Source organism: Triturus cristatus, chromosome 2_2 (genome assembly GCF_964204655.1).
Source record: "Triturus cristatus chromosome 2_2, aTriCri1.1, whole genome shotgun sequence".
Lineage (NCBI taxonomy): Eukaryota > Metazoa > Chordata > Amphibia > Caudata > Salamandridae > Triturus > Triturus cristatus.
The window spans coordinates 1,097,481,430-1,097,504,572 of NC_140582.1; the positions used below are offsets into that span (position 1 = coordinate 1,097,481,430).

Consider the following 23,143-nt stretch of genomic DNA (forward strand, 5'->3'; position numbering starts at 1 on the left):
CTGCCCAAGCAGCAGAATTAATTGCATTGACGAGAGCGTGTGTTTTAGCTGAGGGAAAGAGAGTGAATGTGTTTACTGACAGCCAGTACGCCTTCGGCGTTGCACATAGTTTTGGGCGTCTCTGGAAAGAAAGAGGTTTTCTCACGTCTCATAAGATCCAACATGGACAGCTAGTCAGCGATCTATTGGAATCCCTGACCCTACCGAATGAATTTGCGATTGTGAAGTGCAGTGCACATCGAAAGATTACGGATGATGTTGGCCGAGGGAATGCATTTGCCGATGAGGTTGCCAAAGAGACGGCCAAGAACATGACGAGCCGAATGTACGTTGCAACGTCTGCAAGATGGATTGCTGAATCAGGAATGTGTGAGAATACGATTGACAGTGTGAAAGCAATCCAAAATGAGGCAACTGAAAATGAGAAGAATGAATGGAAGGAGAAAACGGGTAAAATGGATCCAAGTGGATGTTGGATTGATCTGTCTGAGCAGCAACGTTGGATGTTACCTGACGCGTATGTACTTGCGGTAGTCACGATGGCACATGGAGCGGCGCACATCAGTTCGAAAGGGATCTGTAAAATGTTAGCTCCAGTATGGAAGAACGATGGAATTACTAAGTGTGCGGAAAGAGTGGTGAAAAACTGCATGGTATGCCTGATGCATAATCCTGGTAAGGGAACCCCAACCCCAACTGGTCATTTTGCTCCCCCTTCTTGTCCCTTTGAAGTGATTCAATTAGACTATATCCACATGGACAGGTGTAACAATCTTAAGTATGTCCTAGTGGTAGTATGTGCCTTTTCAAGATGGATTGAGGCATACCCATTAAAGGATAACACTGCCATGTCCACTGCCAAAATCCTCCTCAAAGAGTACTTCCCTAGGTATGGTATGCCACGGATTGTTTGGTCAGACAACGGAAGTGAGTTTGTAGGGAAAGTTATGAAGAGTGTATGTGCAGGTCTAGGAATTGTACAAAAATTCCACAGTGCGAATCATCCACAGTCAGCAGGTTTGGTGGAAGGGTACAATGGCACCCTGAAGTTGAAACTTGTGAAAATTCAAGCTTCCACTGGTCTCTCTTGGCCAGACGCACTGCCTCTAGCCTTACTGTCCACCAGAGCGACTGTACACTCTCGAGTAGGGCTTAGCCCATATGAGATTGTGTTCGGTCGTCCTGCTAATGTTTGGGGAGTCCCTAGGCCAAAGGAATTCAAACAGATCGAATACCCAATGTTGATTGATTACCTTTATGACTTGACTGCTAAACTAAGCCTTATTCATCAACAGGTATTCGAATCCTTGCCTAAACTGCCGGAGAGTCCAGGTCATACGTTGAAACCCGGCGACCAGGTTGTGGTGCGGAACTTTGAACGCACCCGAAACCTTCAGCCAAGATTCGTGGGCCCGTTTCAGGTCCTCCTCGTAACCAGAACTGCAGTACGGCTAGCTGGAAGGAAGAATTAGGTGCACGCCAGCCACACAAAGCGTGTCCCTCTTCCACTCCCCTATGACAACTGGGTTAGACGAGGAATTGGTGTGTCCGAAACAGAACCTGTTCCTAGGCACATCCCTTTCAGTGATGCAGAGTACCTAACGGACCATCCACGAACCGAAACGCAGAACTTTGGCACCTCAGCAGAAACTGCTCCTTTGAATCCTGAACCAAATATTGCACAAAGTGAACACTTGTCTCCTGTGAAATCGAACATTTCTGCACCTGTGGACCAGCTATTTCAAGACCAAACAAGACCCGGAAAGTACAGATATAATCTACGTTCTCATGTTATGAACTAATGACATTGCATTATTGCCCTTCTGTTTAAAGACTGTAAAACTGTTTTGATCATACTACATTCCAGTCAATCAGGAAGTTTGCTAGAATTTTTATTTTTTTTATTTTTGTTTCTTTCACCTTGCCATCTGGGTTACCGTAGGGTCGTAACGTGTGCCTTGTTTTAATTTACAGGGAATCAGACATTAGGTCGGTTTCTTCTGTTTGTCTTGGGAACTCCCAGGATAAACAGAGGTAAGTTTCTAACAGGTACAAACCATCCGTTGCGAACGGTTGTAGAAGATGGAGCTTCCTGAATTACGACGGGTTAAAGTCATAAATGTGCACAAGACAAAATTATATGACATATTGTATAGTAAATGTTTCCTAATGCAATGTGCCCTAACACTTCTGATTGTTTTTATAACTCTAGTAGGCGGAATTATCTTTGGTATTCAATTGATCTTTGCACCTGTTACGTCCACAGTATCTCCCCATATTTCTGTTTCCCCAACTATTGGTACTATTCACTCTTTCCACCCTTTTCCTGCTCACGAGCAAGCTCGACGCTCTGAGTTTATAAATAACACTTTCATTCAGCTCTTGCATCAACATCAACTAGTGGTTAACACAACAAACTGCTGGGTATGTGGCCTGATACCACTTACCATGGACAAGGGCATCCCTTATTTGGTTCTGCCTTTCAGTTATAATGGATCATTCTGGGCATTTCAGACCATGTTCGCCTATGCTCTAGAGACCTACCCTCCACGACCTCCGCGTTCCACCCGGTATAACTCTGCTAATAGAGCCTTGGTAAAAGGAATCACTGATATGGTGAGAGATGTCACTAATACTCCGTACATTCCCAAGGATGAGTTGCGAGTTTACATGGGGTGGAACATTACAGAATATGGCATTACTCTGGGTGAGAACAAACGTAAGAGCTCAACTCCGATCTGGGTCGTACCCCACCAAGGTCAGGTCTGTTTGCAAGGGAATGGGAGGAATCCGAAGGCTCGACTGGGGAAGAGTGACTGCATTGAAACATACGTGTTCCCGTCACAATCTTCCCCTGCATTCTTAGCCGCTAAGGGTACCTATTTTGTTTGTCAAGACAGAGCATATACATGGCTGCCCGCTGACTTCTCAGGCTCATGTTATATCGCTCAACTGTTACCTCCGACATACACTGCTGCACCGGATTATCACAAAACGAGAGTTGTGAGAGGTGTATTCAGTAAAGAGGATACTGCTGGCCAAGAAGCAGGAGACTTTTTCAAAGGTTTCCTCCCGTTCTGGGGGCCTATGGTCAACAGTAGAAACCTGCGTCAACTAACACGAGTAGTTGAATCCACCATTATTGAAACTACAGGTGCCCTTAGTAACCTGACAGCTGAGCTTCAAGCGGATCGCCTCATGACGTTACAGAACCGTATGGTTCTTGACGTGTTACTTGCAGATCGAGGTGGGGTATGCAAAATGATCCAATCAAGTTGCTGCGTTTTTATCCCAGATAATGCGCCAACAGTATACAAGGCCATCTCTAAGTTACACAAAATCTCCGACTCCATTCACGTAGAGGAAGGTGACTGGTCACTAATGGGATGGTTCTGGAACCTGTTATCTGCATGGGGGTGGAAGGTTCTAATGGTCATTGGTGTTACGTTAGTATTTTTATTCTCGTGCTGTCTCATTATTCAGTGTGGCCCTGCCTTATGTAGCGTTTGTGTTTCATCATGCGTAAGAAGACCACCTGTTTTCAGAGATACGCCACGGGATAGAGTAATGCTACAACAACATATCAGTGACCTGATGAATATAGAACTGGACTCTGACATAGAGTGAGTTGTTGCCTATGTAAGGGCAAAAGGACGGTCTGAGGTTCTGTAGCGATCCGAACCTGTGAATTCAGTATCATAGTACTGACACGATTTTGGTACCAATGAACCGCAAACGATCCATTGTATACGTGACAGTGTTTTCGCTGTGCAACTAGCACAAATTCACTGGAAACTAGGGCATTCTCTCTAAAAGTCACGGCATCCATTTTAGTTACGGCATCCATCTTGTTTCTTGCCCTCACATAGTCAATGAACGGACGATGACCCCGGCAGAGTCACCTTGTTAAGGACACGTAAGCTCGAGCCCCGAGAAAGGCTGACGCTACATGACTAGGCAGAATCAAGCTGCCTCCCTTGCCTGAGGCCAGTCCTGCTATACTGGTTCTCGTGTCCGTTGTCCTGACTGAAAGGCCGAAGACGGTAGCCATGCCCGTTTATGATCCATAAACACCTCTTATCCTACATTTCAATCCTTTGCACCTGGCTCTGCTCCTTTCTTTCTGGGCTTTTACAATGGGGAGGTTACGATTTTTATGATGGGGAGGATCAAGTAGAGAATGAAAAACTGTCGAGAGGACCTGATTGAATACCGAAAACCCACAACTAATCATTGTTTGATATTTATTTATTGTCTGTTTGGGATACCGGGTTAGGCATGAGAAATATTCGTGTAATGTTGCCCCAAGACATTTTTCTTGTATTTAAGAAGCAACCCACTTAATGCAATTGGAACAGCCTCGTAGATTCTGCCTCTGTGTGGTTCCTATGATTTCTGTATCCCTGCAGTAAACAAACCTTGGTCTTTGACGCCGCCATCGAGAAGCCCGTGTCTCTGTTTATTTGTGCACCGAGACAGGAGGAACTCAGGGGTCTTCGGGTGTTGTTTCCCTGACACCTCTGGACTCTTAAAAGTCCAGAACCTCAGCGGGGGCCTCAGGAAGCTAAAATGCAGCCCGGGCGCTGCCGGATGACGTCAGCGGCAAGCGCCCGGAGCAGAGAACGCTGGGATTTGAAGTTTGAAGGGCCGTTCCCCTCACGGCGGTGAAAGTTGCAGGAAACCTGTATTTTAACTCCAAGTCGGGCCGTTCCCCTCACGGCAGTCTTTACAGGTAGGACTTTATGGCACCAGGGCTTGAAAGCTGAAGAGCGCGTCCCGCGCTGCGGGGTCCTCAGGAAGCTTAAATGCAGCCCGGGCGCTGCCGGATGACGTCAGCGGCGAGAGCCCGGAGCAGAGAACGCTGGGATTTGAAGTTTGAAGGGCCGTTCCCCTCACGGCGGTGAAAGTTGCAGGAAACCTGTATTTTAACTCCAAGTCGGGCCGTTCCCCTCACGGCAGTCTTTACAGGTAGGACTTTATGGCACCAGGGCTTGAAAGCTGAAGAGCGCGTCCCACGCTGCGGGGGCCTCAGGAAGCTTAAATGCAGCCCGGGCGCTGCCGGATGACGTCAGCGGTGAGCGCCCGGAGCAGAGAACGCTGGGATTTGAAGTTTGAAGGGCCGTTCCCCTCACGGCGGTGAAAGTTGCAGGAAACCTGTATTTTAACTCCAAGTCGGGCCGTTCCCCTCACGGCAGTCTTTACAGGTAGTTCTTTATGGCACCAGGGCTTGAAAGCTTAAGAGCGCGTCCCGCGCTGCGGGGGCCTCAGGAAGCTAAAATGCAGCACGGGCGCTGCCGGATGACGTCAGCGGCGAGCGCCCGGAGCAGAGAACGCTGGGATTTGAAGTTTGAAGGGCCGTTCCCCTCACGGCGGTGAAAGTTGCAGGAAACCTGTATTTTAACTCCAAGTCGGGCCGTTCCCCTCACAGCAGTCTTTACAGGTAGGACTTTATGGCACCAGGGCTTGAAAGCTGAAGAGCGCGTCCCGCGCTGCGGGGGCCTCAGGAAGCTAAAATGCAGCCCGGGCGCTGCCGGATGACGTCAGCGGCGAGCGCCCGGAGCAGAGAACGCTGGGATTTGAAGTTTGAAGGGCCGTTCCCCTCACGGCGGTGAAAGTTGCAGGAAACCTGTATTTTAACTCCAAGTCGGGCCGTTCCCCTCACGGCAGTCTTTACAGGTAGGACTTTATGGCACCAGGGCTTGAAAGCTGAAGAGCGCGTCCCGCGCTGCGGGGGCCTCAGGAAGCTTAAATGCAGCCCGGGCGCTGCCGGATGACGTCAGCGGCGAGCGCCCGGAGCAGAGAACGCTGGAATTTGAAGTTTGAAGGGCCGTTCCCCTCACGGCGGTGAAAGTTGCAGGAAACCTGTATTTTAACTCCAAGTCGGGCCGTTCCCCTCACGGCAGTCTTTACAGGTAGGACTTTATGGCACCAGGGCTTGAAAGCTGAAGAGCGCGTCCCGCGCTGCGGGGGCCTCAGGAAGATTAAATGCAGCCCGGGCGCTGCCGGATGACGTCAGCGGCGAGCGCCCGGAGCAGAGAACGCTGGGATTTGAAGTTTGAAGGGCCGTTCCCCTCACGGCGGTGAAAGTTACAGGAAACCTGTATTTTAACTCCAAGTCGGGCCGTTCCCCTCACGGCAGTCTTTACAGGTAGGACTTTATGGCACCAGGGCTTGAAAGCTGAAGAGCGCGTCCCGTGCTGCGGGGGCCTCAGGAAGCTTAAATGCAGCCCGGGCGCTGCCGGATGACGTCAGCGGCGAGCGCCCGGAGCAGAGAACGCTGGGATTTGAAGTTTGAAGGGCCGTTCTCCTCACGGCGGTGAAAGTTGCAGGAAACCTGTATTTTAACTCCAAGTCGGGCCGTTCCCCTCACGGCAGTCTTTACAGGTAGGACTTTATGGCACCAGGGCTTGAAAGCTGAAGAGCGCGTCCCACGCTGCGGGGGCCTCAGGAAGCTTAAATGCAGCCCGGGCGCTGCCGGATGACGTCAGCGGTGAGCGCCCGGAGCAGAGAACGCTGGGATTTGAAGTTTGAAGGGCCGTTCCCCTCACGGCGGTGAAAGTTGCAGGAAACCTGTATTTTAACTCCAAGTCGGGCCGTTCCCCTCACGGCAGTCTTTACAGGTAGGACTTTATGGCACCAGGGCTTGAAAGCTATAGAGCGCGTTAAAATAAATTATATGAGAAGCACAGCATTGGGGAGGCCAAGGGCTAGTAGAAAGGGAGAGGAGTGAGTGAGGGGGTACTTAATACTCATTATTTTGTAAAGTAACCAACATGTTTAAAATCTTCAAAACAGACGGGGGTAGGGTAATGAGGTGTGTGTAAAAAAAATCCCAGGTGAAATCCGACCAACACCGCAGCATACCCGCACCTTTACCCAACTATTTGTCAGAGAATTGTTTTATAGGGGGATGTAACACCACAAACACATATTCTTCTTCTCCCCTAGAGGACGCTAGAACCCTCGCAGTCTCAATGAACTTTGCCTGACCCTATCATGGTATCTCCCCGGGACAGGCTCGGCCTTCACGCAGTATGACATGCGCAGTTCTTGCCGTGGAGGGTTAACTGCACTTCCCACATGAGTCCGAGCCGGAGGCTTCTCAGCGCAGTGTGCAGCAGGATGGCCGAGGAAGCTAAAAGACTGGCGGGCTGCGCAGCCGTGGACAACCACGTGAAGGTAACCGTCCTGGGAAGCTATGCGATAAACGCGTCTAAAGAGTGTTGTTCAGTAGAAGTGCTTGGAAGCTGGGAGAGACTATGTGTAGTGTCTTTCGTGCACATGGTAGACATGCTTTTCAAGGGTCGGTTGAGGCAGTAACAGAACAGAGGGTTGCACTATCCAAACCAGCAGCAACACGTGGGCTGCACAGTGTAGATCATAGGATTAGCTGCACGCGCCCCCCTGAACAATCGCATGATGCAGACCGGGGTCAGCCAGCAACACATGTATGTATGCATGTGGCTGTTTGAATCCCAGGGTTTAAATCTAAATCTTTCCTAGTGTGCTGTGATCTGGTGCTGACTTAGAGCGCTGCGATGCGTTTGGGGTAAGTTCGCGCCATATACAATTGCAACAAAAAAGAATGGACTTGCAGCATCGCTGCATCCCATATGCAACAAGACACCGAGGCGGCAAGAAGGTCCTTCTTGGAGTGGTTTACTTAGCAACTAAAAATAGGTTTAACATACAATATTTGGGTCCTTGCTTCTTGGCCACAGTCAATTTCTCTGGCTTGGACCACATTCCATCATGCTTTACTTATTGGTGACGCTATTAAAGGCGCTGCCCATAAAATGCCCCAGGTGGAAGGTTGAGGAGCGTCTTTTGTCCTGTCCAGTGCTCTTTTCTTGCTCATCATGCCTTTGTGACGTACGACTATCGCAGTCATGCAGAATATAACTCTGGACCTGTATTTATGTGATTTTATTTTGTTGACTGCAGATAAGCGCCGTATGTACTTCAGGGCCCCTCATTGCGCTCTTGCCATTCCTCCATGCAATCGAGGAAGATCGCCAGGCTTGTTGAACAAGGTTAAACTCCTCCATTTGCCATTAATCATATGATATAAAGAGGGCATTTCTGATATTGGGCAAGGTCGATTCCAGACCATAGATTAGAAGTCAACATGTTGCTCATACATGATGTTGCCGTTTGCCTCCAAGCTTTGGACTTGTAAGAGGTTGCACTCTAGCAGCTTGTGTGCTGTGGAGTGGGCCCAGCAGTCTTCTTGTTGTTTCTGCCTCAGATGTGTGTTTTTGGCCATTATGACATATTGTAGGGCAGTGGAAGGAATGTATTCAGCCCTCCAAGGTGTCTTGTGTGGGAAGGTCAGAGTACATTTTAAGGAACAGTGCCTGCAATATTTAGCAGATAGGCTGGCTGATTTGATTTTCAGTGTGACCTGATGAACTTTGGATAGGGAGGTGAATGTAAATGGGGCAGAGAGTCTTTAATAACGAGAGCAGATTGGGAAGGCATTGTTATATTTCAGAGTTGCCTCAGGTAGTTTGTACCGTTTTCTATGTTTTGGTGATAAGGTTTGTGGCAGTGCTGCTGGTTGGCAGATGACGTATTCTTAAGGCAGTCACATGTCATGGTTTCGCAGGTTATGATTATCTGACTACTTTGGTTTATTGCTTCACCCATGCGTTTGCTTAACTGATACTAGGTGTCTAACTTATGCTCTGCATACATGTATGTCTGTATCCCATACACTAATTCGCACACAAAGCATTGAAAGTGGAAATTTGTGCCCAAGGATGCAGGACTATCATGCATAGTGCATGGATAGAGGCCATTTGTGACAGTGCACTGTGCGCTTCCAGTCCCTTGGAAAACGAAGCATAAGACCCGTGTCTGGAAAAAATAAAATGCATACTGCACTAATGAGAGAAGTGTCTGATAGGCAAGGCATGTATACCAGATTATATAACGCAAGATGGTTGGACATTTTGTTGCAGAGCAGAGGAGAAATACAAGATCACGCTATCTATACATGGAAGCTCTTCCCTTCTGTGTGGTTCTTGACTAGGTGCTAGCTGCTTCCCCACACTAGAACAAGGCTGTGCCACACCTGCCTTCTCATCTGAGTTGCGCAACCCGACTATTCTCCTTGCTGCAGCTAAGGCCAATTTGATTGACAATGTGTTGTTGTCTTGAAGTTCCGTGTGAAGGAGAGAGGGTGGCGTAAGCAGTATTTGTTCATGTCAGTATGAGCCACTATGCTGCTATTGTATGTTGGTGAGTATGGATGAAGCAATTCTGATGGGGTAGGGCAACAACTACTCTTAATTTTAAGGGGTATAGGCCCACTGTAGTAATCTGGTCCACGCTGGTAGGTCTGATTCAAGATGATTTATTCAGGTTAGTTACAGGATCAGTAATACAGTAGTATTCAGCAGTGAATCAGATGAAATCCAGCCCCACCAGGAGCACCCAGCAAGGCGCTCAGCCCAACTCCCAACTGTGGGTTTTATCAATGAACATTCCACATTACATCATCTCCACAGTGTTCCACTGATGGAGAAGTGAAAGGCAAGAACAACACTATACCAAGATACTACATATCATCCTTTCTTCCAGAAGGAAAACAAAACAGAGAAATAAAGAATTGGATATAAAGCTGAGAAGAACAAAATCGATGGAAGAGTACAAGGGAGAACAGAGCGGAGGTAGAAAGAGAAAACAAGCAAAGGTCTTAAAGAAACAGATAACATAACTTGTTTCCCATCCTCCTTTCTATAAATGAGAAAAAGTAATAAAGAAAAGAAACCATCAATGAGTACTCCTTCTGCACACCAACTGGCCAGGTGAGTGTGCGAGAGAGCAATCCACATCAGGAAGAAACAAGATGACAGAGAAGACGAGAAATGCATAAGATTAATCATGCTTTCCTGTGATAGAAATAAAGAAAAAAACAGCACTGGGTAAAACAACATACTAAAACAGGAAACAATACGTAGAGAAAGATCATAGCACCCAGTGAACATGAAGATAAAGCGCAAGGCGACTTACATAAAGGAAACACATGAAGCGCAGGGCGACTTACACAGAGAAACGCGTGAGACGCAGGGCGACTTATACACAAAGAACAAATGAAGCGCAGGGCGACTTATACATAAATATAACATGAGGCGCAGGGCGGCTTACACAGGGAAACGCGTGAGGCGCAGAGCGTCTTATGCACAAAAGAACAAATGAAGCGCAGGGCGACTTATACATACATAAAACGTGAGGCGCAGGGCGGCTTATACACAGAACTAACGTGAGACGCAAAGCAAATGTTACCATTTCAGGTAAGAACATGGGACTAGTACCCATTAAAACAAGGTAGATGGGACTATAACCCACTACAAAAACATTGGACTTGTACCAATACGAATGAGGTAGATGGAACTGATGCCCACTACAGAAACATGAAACTTTGACCCAACAAACAATGTAGCTGGTACTTAAACCCATTAGAGACTGTTGTGAATAGTTTGACAGTGTGGAGGCACAAATAACAAAGACGGGACTAAAACACAATACAGCACAAACTGAAAAAACAGTAGGTGACTAAACGATAGACTGGAAAATACCCAAAAGAGCAAAACACCTTTAACTGTGAAAACTGTGTGGAATAAATGATCCCCTGTAGGGTGTAGATACTGTCTGGATAACAAAACACACAACACAATTTATGTGCTAAGGACGAAGAAACAAATATTGTGAATGTCACCATATAGTTCCAAAAAAATGATGCACATAGAGACCCCATAGTTTTGTCAGAATAGAGGCTAATGGCATTATGAGAAAATTCCTTAAAACAAGTGGCAGTCAATTGTAATAATGTGCTCGTTAACAAAGAAATTTTCTGATGGTTGACCAAAACATCAAGGTGGAAACAGTCCTTGTTTACGCGACAGGAACATTGTGGCAAACTTCAACAGCAAAAGTCACTCCTCCACAGAGAAAACGAAGTACTCACAAACCGAACAACTCCAACGATGCAGACTACCAATTCCAGGACAACGGGACGCTGTGCCGAAAGGCTGAAGGCACATCCATGTAGTAAGCCGTGTCTCAGCAGTTGGAAGAGTTGCCAAGAAACACCTACGTCATCAAAGAATGTCCGCCTAAAGACGTGCTGCCCAAATTCAAAACTTTATTCCTTGAGCAATGGTTGGCAGGATAATGGAGGGCACCGTCAGCAGACAATAAAAAGAAAGGTAAAATGCATGGATCCGCCAACACCAAGATGGCGGCACGTTCAGGAGACGCCGGCCGAGTGGCTCACGGCGCGCTCGTGCTTCAAAACGTCCTTTGTCAAACTCGACGATCGTGAAACTCCGCGCGGCATCGTGGTCAAGGTAAGCAGCGCGAGGCATATTTGAAATTTAAAACCACAGCGTAACTGCTTCTCAAGTAACCATAATGTAGGGAAAATGGTAAACACATAGATTAAATCGTAAACTGTAACTACCTCACCTAGTTGGCTCCCAATTGCGGCAGGCAGAAATACCAGGCAATTTTCTTGTTGCAGACAGCTGACTGACATTTGAAAAACCGTTGTTAACTGTGAACAGGCAAAAGTCGAACTCCTCAAGTCTTGCTCTTACACGGAGGCAAAATAAGTTGAAAATGTCACAAAAGCAAGGCAAACAAACCTTAAGAACATGTACACAGTCACAGATGATGAATTTTCAGAAAGACAACCTTACGCAAAACAGCAGCATTACACTCTGCACTGGAGGTGGAAACACATGCAACCACAGATACTACTTGAAGCACTGTAGACGTTTCTTGCGGCAAAGGTTCTTCTGCATTCTTTAATTAGGCTTGAAACATAGCATGCCTGGGTTGGAACTGTCCGTGGAAAAAGACGCTTGCTTTTGAGACACCGCAGAAACAGCATGTATAGACTTGAGCTGCAGTAACGACAAACCCTGTAGGTACCACAGGAAAAGACTTCTTGAGACGCTGTAGAGACAGCACGAAAATACCTTTTAAGACGCTGTTGGAACAGCAAGCTGAGGTTTTGAGATGCTGTAGGAACAGCAATAACAGATACTGTGGAGACTTGAACTGCTTAGAGACCTGAACCGATGGGAGGTCACTGGTGGGGCTGATGAGTGCCAGTAGTTGAGTTAGTGCAGCTGAAGATTCATAAGTAGCTTGAGGTTCAGAGTAGGTACTCCAGATGTCCTCAGAGGTAGCTGAAGAGGGTTCTTAGGTTCAAATCGTCGCCAATAAAATGTAGTAATCTGGTCCACGCTAGTAGGTATGATTCAAGATGATTTATTCAGGTTAGTTACAGGATCAGTAATACAGTAGTATTCAGCAGTGAATCAGATGAAATCCAGCCCCACCAGGAGCAGCCAGCAAGGCGCTCAGCCCAACTCCACTGTGGGTTTCATCGATGAACTTTCCACATTACATCATCTCCACAGTGTTCCACTGATGGAGAAGTGAAAGGCAAGAACAACACTATACCAAGATACTACACCCACCTCGGCTATTTCTTCCCTATTTCGTTGATTAAGTTTGGGCTTGTACAGTTTTTACATTGATTGTGTTTGCGCTTGTGCACTAAGGTATTTAAAAGAGGATCTTGCCAGCCTGGTAGTACTTAAGGAGAGTAAAAGCCCAAGGTTGCGTAGACTAATTTCCATCACATATGCACAGAGCTTTTTATAAAACAGAGGTCAACTAAATCTTCCTTGGGGCCCCTGATAGAGATTAAGGCTGAACCCTAAAGAGCTTAATGGGTTGCAGGCCACAGTTAGACAGTCAAGGAAGACCAGCATTGGCATAGCCAATAGGTCTCGCCTTTGGGACCTTATAAGTGTTTAGTTATCCCGCACAATATCCTTGGTGCAACAACATCACCTGTTGCATGGCTAAACACTTATAAGGTCTCAAAGGCGACTCAGCAGGTGATGAGCTGTGTTGTGTCACCAAGGAACTTACTGGGACAGTCAGTGAGCAATTCCTGATGATTGTTTTGGGGAAAACAGCGGAGGACAATGCTGGATGCCTACATTTCATCACAAATCTATTTAGTGAATCATTTTAAGCCCGTTTATTCACTGTAACAAGGCATTGGTTTTGATGTTCTTTATTAAAATCCAAATCCATTTTGTAAATGAAGCATTGCAATGGTGTTATATTTGGCTTTTTAATGAAAGCTTCCACCAATATATAAAAGACTAATAGATAACCATTGTCGGTAATGCAATAATCAATGTAAAATCTGCACTGAACACTGACATTTTCTGTTACAAAATTGAGCCATCAATGCAGCAAGGTCCTTGTAAAGGGCTACTACAGGAGTCTAGCGGCCCACGCTCTCTTCTCACTGCTGACTAACGGACTGGACTGCACAGCAAGCCAAGCCTCTTCCAGCAGCTGTTCACTCGAATGCAATGTGTAGACCAAGAACCCCATCTGACTTGAGGCCCTGCTCTATCAACTGGTAGAAAATAGCTAGAATGTGTAAGTACTCCCTAAATCCGCAATTTACTGAGACAGAAAACCCACTCAAACAGCCCCACACAACTTTTACTGGTCCAGAAACCCCTCTCTTATGTAGAACCTACACATTTCTTTTATGAATCGCAAGAACACTGTCCGTGTCTACAGACAGATCAGGCTAGCTCAGAACTAGGATTAAAACCAGTTTGGGATTGGGACGAGTTCAATCGTGCAGGACAAAAAGAATTTCTAACTAAGAAGCACACGGTCACTTCCACGCCTGATCTCAAACAAGTCGAAAATGTGCAGGATTTTCTACCAATTCTGTTGCCACTAGAAATAAATATTCTTTGCCATCCCAGCGACTGCAGGCCATGTGGGGAAAATAGTGGCAACTTAATGATAAAACAACGCTTTTGGCACAGTTGTGACTATGCAATTGTCAAGAAGGATAGCAATGTATTCAATTTGCGAAGGGGGCATAACTGTAGGAGGGAAAATTAAGGCTTTTTTTAATCTCAGGGGAAAAACAGCACACTGGGTTATTCCGCCGTTGCTACGAAGAGCTAGCAATGTTCACAAATAGAATGTATGAATTCGATTCTCTGTGCTTTTGTAAACCAAGGGGTTCATCTAAGTAGATAGTTTCAAAAGCCAAACGACTCAGATACAATATTTAGTACAGGCACGAACACATGTACATATATTTCCTATTATGGAAGCGGGGTAACTTTACCAGGTTTTAAGAAGATGCACAGTTACCCCAGGTAGCAGGACCTCTGCTGGGGTGGGCGACACTCCCCCCGTAGTCACTGTCCTGGCTGCGGTCACTGAGGTGCGTCAACATGGTGGGCGACTCGTCGATGTAGGGCATAGTCTCAGACCCCTCCTGCACCAGCTTCTGCTCTTTGGGCCCATCTGCGTTGTAACCCTTGGTGCCGTAGTTGAAATTTGCGATGAGGCACAAGAGAGGCCCGTGAGCGCCTTCGATTAACACCGACAAGGAGGGACAGGAGGCACGCGCTGGGTGCAGTTGGTGGGCAGTCATGGTGCTTGTGTAGGGGGGTGGATGAGTGCAGAAGAAAAGGGTAGGGAGGGAGAAGAAAGAAGGCTAACGAGAAAAGAAGAATCGTAGAGAAAAGAAGCAGAGAATGAGATAGAGGATAGCAAAGAAGCCGAGGGCAGACGTAGATGGAAGGGTGTTAAGGGAGAGGCACGAGGAGAAAGAGACAGCTGGGGGAAGAGAACGGCAAGGAAGAATGAAGGGAGAAAGAGAATGAGTGTGAGACCAAGAGGGCCCGGCGTCGAGCCCGAGCTCTCGGCACAACTCCCCATAGATCACCGGCTGCATTCACCATGCACTGAAGATTTCGTTAGAGGTTGCTGGGAGCTACAGGGCATGCAAGAAGACAAGCTGAGAGAAGCGGGGGCGAGTGAGAGTAGTGTGCGTGGTGAGCGCAGCGCTAATTAACAAGCGTGCGCGCCTCGCGCTTGTTAAACATAGAAAAGAAAGGCAGGCAACAGCCATGTTTAACAAGCGCGCGCCTCGCGCTGCAAGTTAAAAACATTTTTATTAAAAAGGAAGCACGTCTGGCGAGTCGTGTGCGTGCACCATGATGAGAGAGGAAAGCCAGATGGCGCCTCTGCTCGTAATTGTGCGCGTAACCGCACGCTTTAGGCCACACAAAAAGCTGTGCTCTGCTTTTTGAAGCCCACTTACTAAATGTCTCGCCAGACAGCGAATGCGCTGGCTAAGGCAAGCCCTAAAAAACATCATGTCCAGTCTAAGCGCTGTGAGAAAACGTATTACTAGACACTAAGGTACAAAGTATAGCATTAATACCCTAAGTGGGTGCAAATATACCAGAGTGGCAAAAGGGAATGTATTAATCAATCTAGCCATTAAGACGGTGTCTGAAAATGTACTATATTTGAAGCTGTTTAGTGTGACTTTTACAAAAAATGGTCACCTCGACTGGAAGACTGAACGTACAGCTGTTCATCATTGTGTAATTTTAATTCCTGTAACTGAAAATGACATCAAAATGTTCACTCTACCAAAGTAGCCTGTATGTTGTTTTCTGATCCAGTTAGTAGTTCTCCACATGTCAGTTTGGTTCTGTACTGTCTTCAGCAAAAGCATTCATTCTTTTAACTATTGTCGTCAATAGCAGTCCTTCTCTTAAGTGTTGTCGACAATAGCAGTTGTTCTCCTATGAAGGGATAATGTGCTATTAGAGTAAAGCTTCAGTGGAGATTACCCCACTCCGAATTGAATTGAGAAGCGTATCCCTGATCAGTCCTTACAACCTAAAGAGAGGCATTTAATAAATGGAAGAAAAGGTTCTCCTTTAATTTAGAAATGTGCTCTGTTGTCTTATTTTTAAAATACTGATGCAACTAGCGGTTTCACTATTGAGACATTGCCATAGCTTCTTGTACACCATATGGTTGAGCAAGAGCTCCGAAGGTTAACTAAACCGAGCAATATTTTCTGTCATATCAGTTTAATAAACATTTTTTTTCCCAGTATGTTGGCTTAATTGCGTGCTGAGCAAAAACTGAACCCCAGGCAAAAGTGGATCAGCATGCATTGCTTAGCTAAACAAAGAAATATATTTTTAAAATAGTTTTAGTAGTCAGCCACTCCTAGCGTGAACCACCCTATGGGGGGGCGGGGGGAGTGAAGGGGAGGGAAATGTGGTGGGAGTGTCTGTTTATGCAGTGCGATACCTAAAACATGTTTCTCCACTATGGGAATTTAGTTGCTCTTGGGGTTTATTATCTATTTTAAGACTGAAAAAGGATTCATTCTTTCTTTCTGCCTGTTCTTACTTTTTCATGTGTTGTAATGCTTCAGGTCAGAAATTTAGGTATGAGAACAGCTTTTTTAATTTTGACAAGTATTGCATATCTCTTGAATGATGGAGAAGTGTGTTAACTAAGGGTGAACAAACTAAAAAGAATGTAACACATTTTCATTTGTATTTAACAGAATAATCAAGCTCTCGGTATTGGAAGTGGTTCTACTATTGTCCATGCAGTTAACAGACTAGGTGAGAAATTGTGATTTGCTTTGTTGAATAACTTAAGAAAATGTTCCTGTCTAAAAAAAAAAAAAAGAAAGTTGGAGCAACATTAAGCTCCATCTTGTGCTTAAATATTTCAATCAGGAGTAAAATGAAGAGTGGAAATTTAGCTCTGCAGCCCACCAGTGTTAAAGAAGGGGACTTCATAAACCGACGTGGTCTACTTTCCATTCCCATGAGAAGCTGGTTCCTTCCCTTTCTTCATTACCCTGTGATTTGTATGTTAACAGGTTAGCTGGGCAGTGTTAGTTTAAACAAGGCCTGATGAAGGTCACCGCAAAGCAACAGCTGCAAATTCATAAACCTAAGAATGTCTGCTCTTGCATAGTTCTTTCAACCTTTTAGCACTCTCTTGCCAGTAGTGATGCAAAGCCTCCTTGGTTTTAGTTGTGCATCGACATGTTTATTTGTATTTGAGCATCCAACAATTTAGCATGCATAAGAAGCTTTTGCATAGATGAATACATTGTAAAGAATGCAGAGAGACACAATACTTAAAGTAACTTGGTCCCGTTCATTGAAACTGATAAATATTGTATTACAATGTGAATAAATATGCTGAAACAAATTAATTTTGTTCATATGAATGTATCTGGAAAATGAGGAGGCGATTCGATTAGCCAGATTAGCCAAAATGAAGTTAAGATGAAATGCAGTGAGCTGAAAAAGTTCAAAATGAAGAAACAAAGTTTAAGGATTTATACTCGTAGGAGTTGTAAGAGACAGATGAACCCTACTAGCAGGTCAGTTTTTTAACAATGTTGCCTTTATTGATCTTTCCAAATCTAGGATTGATAGTGGATTGCATTGTTTGTATGGGAAATAAAAATATTACAAATCTAATTACACGGGACCTTCATTTGTATTATCTTTGATCGATATGGCTTTTAGAAAAGATAAATATGATTTTGCCATGAATGAGTCTGCAGGGGAAACGGCCACTACAACGAGGCCGTTTCCACGCAAACCTTAACCACGCATGCATTACAACGCATGCGTGGTTACCACGAAAGCCTTTACCACGCATACCTTTACTACGAGATACATAGTAAAGGCATGTGTGGTAAAGGCTAAAATTAGAAAAAGGGGCTTGTGGGGTCTCCCCTCAAAAATAAAAAGTGGAAAAAAGGGGCGGGGGGGCTCCCCCCCACCCCCCCCCCAAAAAAAACTCACTTGATGTCACGTCGAGGTGCAGGCAATCGGCGTCGTTTGAGAGGAAACGGAAAGAAACTTCCGCTTCCTCTTTACGACGTACAACGTCACCACGGAAGATGGAGAGGAGACGACGTGAAGAGGTAAGAGGAATTTTCGTTTAAAAAAAATATATATATAAAAGGATTGAGGGTTAAGGGCAGGGGTAAATATAAGAAGGATTGGGGGCTGGGGGTCACGTAAGGGTACAGGGGAGGGGTATATTTACCAAGAGTATGCCCTTACCATGCATAAATTTACAACGAAAATCGTTGTAAAGGTATGCCTGGTAAAGGAATATTCGTGGTAAAGGTTATGTGTTGAAAAGCATTCCGTTGTAACGCATGCCTGGTAAAGGCATGCGTTGCAACGGAATGCGTTGTAACGACATACAACCGTCTGCAGTATGACGTCAGAAAAGAACTTTGGATATGTTGAAAGTATTTTTGTTTCAATAAGTGAGATGTTAGTAAAATCGTTTTTTTAGTTTTGGAATTTTTATTACAGAATGTTTAATCCTTAATAAATGTTTTTGAAATTAAAAGCAGGTGGACCACACCACCTCTTACCATGAAATACTTTGCTTTTAAGAAGAAGGTGCTCCAAGCATGTTTCCTTAAATGTATAGCACAAGCCTTCCTTGGTAGCATGGTAACACTCTGCGTTGTGCATGAGCCAACGAAAATGCAATTAAGTTTAATGGGGACTTAAGTAGTGCTTCTTGAAGAAATGGCCTCTCAGTTCTTTGCAAAATTGTAGTTGGGTAAGTTTCCTTCAGATGTTGAGGACCTTGCTCCATATCTTGGATGTGCAGACAGAGAAGGCATTCTTTCCTGTTTTTTCCTTTTTGTTTTTCTTCTCATACAAGATGGCAATGTCCTTTTTCCTGATTTCGCACTAACTGGTTAACATGGTTAGTTTGTCCACCAGGTATGTAGTGGTGCTATTGAATGTAGGTGTGTAGTTGTAACCAATATGGTACTTTCGGCATTGTAGTGATATCATCAAAGTTCTTCAGACTTTTTGTAACATTTCGAATACCTTTCTGGTGTTCCAGAGTGGGTTTGAGGACTCCTTTTAACAGGGCTTTATCTCTGTATAGGTGCCACAGAGCCACAGCTTCCACTCTTGTCCTGTAGTCCGTTTTACATGGAAACGGTTCACTTATTTTTCAGTAGGAGCCAATACTATGCTGTGTTTGTTTTCTGGGCAATGTTCTCATTGAGCGAGAGGTTTGGGTTGATGCAAGGTAAGGTGTTAATTCAGGTTCCTCTCCATTGGCTGTCAGCTGGGGTAAAAATATCTGGATTCATGTCACATACCAAACCTTGAACCAAAGGTCACTGCAGTCTCATCCGGCTGCTTTCACATCTACTCATCCTCCACAAGATCTTCATGTGGCTCCCGGCAAACACCAAAAGGATTGTCACTCAGGCTGTCCTCACGAGCAGACTGGACTAAGTAAATGCGCTGTAAGTAGGAATCCTGCACATCTCGTGAAGAAACTCCAGACCATACAGAACTCAGTGGTAAGACTTATGTGCGATCTACCCAGAAGGATCCACATCACACTAAATCTCAAGAGGAGCCAATTCAAGATGTTGACTTCCGCCTGCAAGGCCCTGCACAACGAAGGACCAGCTATATCAACAAATGCCTGACCCTCCACCAACTGACCAAACACCTTTGATCAGCTTCCCTCTCCCTCGCAGACTCCCCACGGATCCGTTAAGCCAACAGCAGAGGACACACCTTCTTGCACCTGGCATCCAAGGCTTGGAGCAACTTCCCTTGCACCTCAGGAACGCACAGTTACTCCAGCAATTCAGGAGAGAATTAAAGCCCTGGATGTTTGAATGATCAAACCGTCATGCAGCAGCAAACTGCTCCAGTGCTTGGAGACCCTCACGGATGATTTGCCGCGCTCTATAAATGTTTGTTTGATGGTTCTGTCTTTCTCAAGTTAGCTTTTGAATATGATCTTATGATCCAGTTCTGTATCACTTGATGTCATACGCTGAAGAGATTGTGATTTACAGGTGAGTGCTGTAAGTTTATTGGTGGATCTTGATGCTGTTGTTGGCGAGTATGGATCCAACAAAGGTTTAATGCTCTAAGCCAGAACTTGGGCTCTGAAGTTGGCAGGCAATGATGAACCAAAATCTTATTAAGGGAAGTGTGGGTCTTGTGTACCCTAACCAGCCTCAATTACTCAATGAGTAGCCTTGTAAGAAGTGGCGGCAAGGGGAAGTGAGTGGTTGCAAGGCAAAAACACAATTTAAAATGGCTGAAGGGGGGGGGGGGAGTCAGAATTCAAACACACAGGAGCTGACAGATCTGATAATGTGGGTTAAAGTCTCTGCAAAAAGGTATTCTAAAATGTATTAACTATGACCAGTCTGGTTTGCTCTTCTTATTTAGCATGCTTCAATACTTCATTTCAAGCATCAGTTAGCAACCAGGATAATGAGAAGCATAGGAAATGCAGTAGGTCTATGTGGGAGATATTGGCTTTGCCAATGCCTTTCTTTTAGCCATGTTGAGGAGCAGCTTGACTGCTGTTCAGCATGGCTAAAAGTTAGTGGTGTGGCATAGAGGGAGTTGCTTAGAGTAGAGTGGTATAGAGGATAGTGAAGTAGAGAGGTGTGGAATAGAGTGGAAGCTACGCCCCTGCATATTACATAAATATTTAATGACACATCAGCTACAGTAAACCCAACATTGATAGCAAAATCAACGTAATAGTTTATGATGGCACAAACAAAAACCCATCCCTTAAGTCTAATATACTGCAATCCATTTCATTATACAGAATGTGAAAGAAAAAAAAACACCATTTATTTTAATCACCTCTTGCTTCTCGGCTCACAGTACAGTTCGATATTTCAAAGTATACTCTTTTCAACATTAGTATTGCAGTTTGCAGCGACTCATTTTGTTCTTACGTATTTCTATACTGACCCACACTGTTTTGTTTTCAAAAAATCAAATAAAAAATGTGATGGCTAATCAAAATGCTGTTTATATTCTTTGCATGCCTTTAAAAGGTGTTAGTGTTTTTGTACTAGTTCCAGGGGTATCAGTCACATTCTGTTTGTTGTTACGTTATAACCACGCTGTAGGTCAAGTATTTTACCCACAGACATGAGATATTTTAGGTTTTCATAAATAGCTAATTTTAAAACACGGCAATGCAATTCCCTATTATAGATTGCATTGTGTCCATATCCTAATACACATCTCCAAAATTATAGGAAAAAAATAAGGTGCCTTAAAATTCTGTAGTTTCCCATGTAAGAACATGTAGGTTCATGCATGTCAAGAGATTAGGGAACTCTGATGCAGGAATTCTTTGTATTGGATGGGAAGACTGGAAATGTACCTACAACCAAGCAATTTCACTTGCCTATGAAAAGAATACCTTCTCCATTCAGGGTTGAGAATCCTCTATTGCTCACAAATGTCTACATTGTGGTCCTGGATTTACAGTGTGCTGTGTGAAAAAGAACAAGAACTTTGAGAATATTTACATCTAAACCATCAAGCAAAACTTGGGTGACTTGTTCTCCTAGCCAATACCATGCCATCCCCGATCAGAGCCATACAAAATGGCATACTTTTTATTGTATAATGTTGATGCATTTGAGAAGCTTCTTGGTACTGGTTTATTTTCTGAAGACCTGAACGGAGGTGGTTTACTATTTCGAAGGAAGGTGAACTCTAGCTAGAGATCATATATTTCTCATCAACATTATCTGATTGTCTTCCTGTCCATAATGCATTATGTATTGAGGTGGAAGCGTGAAAGATTTTCTTGGGAGAGGAGTCTGGAAGGGCAGAAGATTGTGGAAGTACAAAGGCGTTGAAGTACCCTTCCCGCTCCCCCCTTTGAATGAAAAAAGGGGAGGCAAAAGAATGTAGGAGTATGGGGAGCTCACTTTGTGTAAAAAAAATACATACATAAAAATTTGATGGGAACAGGGGAATGGTGCACAACAGGAGATCATGGCGTAACGTCTAGGTTGCAGCACCCCAACCCTATTAATCCAGCTTTTACACAACACAAAAACGTTCAGTGTGACGCACAAAACAGGTATGTGGGTGATGAGGGGTAGGAGTAAACCCTAATCGATAATTTTGCAGCAGGACAGTGGCACATCTGAGTCGTGTGCTGGGGATTTTCCTTCGGTGAAATGGACTAGAACTGAGTGTATCAAAGCACTTCCATATTTCTTATGTAGACATTTAGGAGTGATGCAATATGTGAGCTGTTTTTTGGTAGGGAAGAACAGGGCACTTTTAAATATCTCTTGTATTATCGACATTACATTGGCTCTAAATAAAACCTATGAGAAACATGCTGAGAGAGAGGATTTCTGTGACAAAGTAACATTAACTGATATGTTTTTCTTTTTGTAGCTGAAAGGGTAAAACAAGAAAATCTGAATGTAGTGTGCGTTCCCACATCTTTTCAGGTAAGAGTGCTCGCAAAGTTTATCTTTCTTTACTTTTCTGTTTAGTGGCCGATATATTAAGGACTGTCACAGCAAGGATTATGAAATATCTGCAACCATTTATTGACCTCTTGCCACAGGCTTGTCCAAGCAGGCACACCATTTGAGGCATGTTTCCCAATGCTCCATGCACAATCCAGGGTTTTAAAGCCCTATTGCCATATTGCAAAGTTTTATGCATTTTTCAAGCCCTATTTCAGAGGTTTATAAATTGAAGAGATTTGCACAGATTCACCCCCGTGGATGCACAGTTGATCACCTGGCTCCCAATTACCCACTTCACTAATCGGATGCCACTTTTCACTATATGTGGAGTCATGCGCCATATTTAGCAAAAAGCAGATGCAAGAGCAGCTCTTAAACGAGTACAGCATAGCATTGAGCCGATCGGTGAGTGCCGAAGTGCAGACAGAAATGTGTGTCAGGGAATGCGAGTCACAGCCGCTGCTGCAAGAAACGGGCATTCCGCAGCTTCGTAACCCTTGTAGTCCAATCGCCGCCACCAGAGGATGCCCCCTGGGCGTGCAAAGTGAGGTGATGAGCCAGTGAGCCCCCGTGACCCCGTTCCATCGTCCCACTGCGGTTCTCTGAGGTGAGATGATGGGTAGAGAGCTGGCATGTCTCCCGCTGCCGCAAAGAGCATGGTGAACACCATTGTTGGTCTGTTTGCCCTAGCCTGTCAGTGTCCATCATCACTGACTACCAGCTTCGTCTGCTCCAGCTATTCCCCATCAGCCCCCTCGCCAGTCCACAGTCATTTACAGGTAACCAGCCAGCCTTCTGACTTGAACACAAAGTTATGTGCCGCGGAGTGGGACCCTGGGCAAGTGCTTGTGTTGGTGATAGTGCAACGGAAGTAGGGTGAGAGGAGAGCTGCGGTTAGCCCCGTGG

The 23,143-nt window shown here is 45.0% G+C and overlaps 1 protein-coding gene across 3 annotated transcripts in view; it reads left to right on the top strand.

Moving 5' to 3' along the window:
* Nucleotides 1–6,540: 6,540 nt before the first annotated feature.
* Nucleotides 6,541–23,143, top strand: part of RPIA (ribose 5-phosphate isomerase A) — an 87,579-nt gene continuing 70,976 nt past the window's right edge. The window contains exons 1-4 of one of the 3 annotated variants that reach the window (XM_085642654.1): nucleotides 6,541–6,620; nucleotides 7,017–7,179; nucleotides 16,454–16,514; nucleotides 22,158–22,213. In XM_085642654.1, coding sequence (XP_085498780.1) covers nucleotides 7,081–7,179; nucleotides 16,454–16,514; nucleotides 22,158–22,213 — 216 coding nt within the window. In that variant the 5' untranslated portion in view covers nucleotides 6,541–6,620; nucleotides 7,017–7,080. Of the gene's footprint in view, nucleotides 6,621–6,948; nucleotides 7,180–16,453; nucleotides 16,515–22,157; nucleotides 22,214–23,143 lie in introns of those variants that run through there. The other 2 variants (XM_085642653.1, XM_085642652.1) reach the window with 2 other exon arrangements.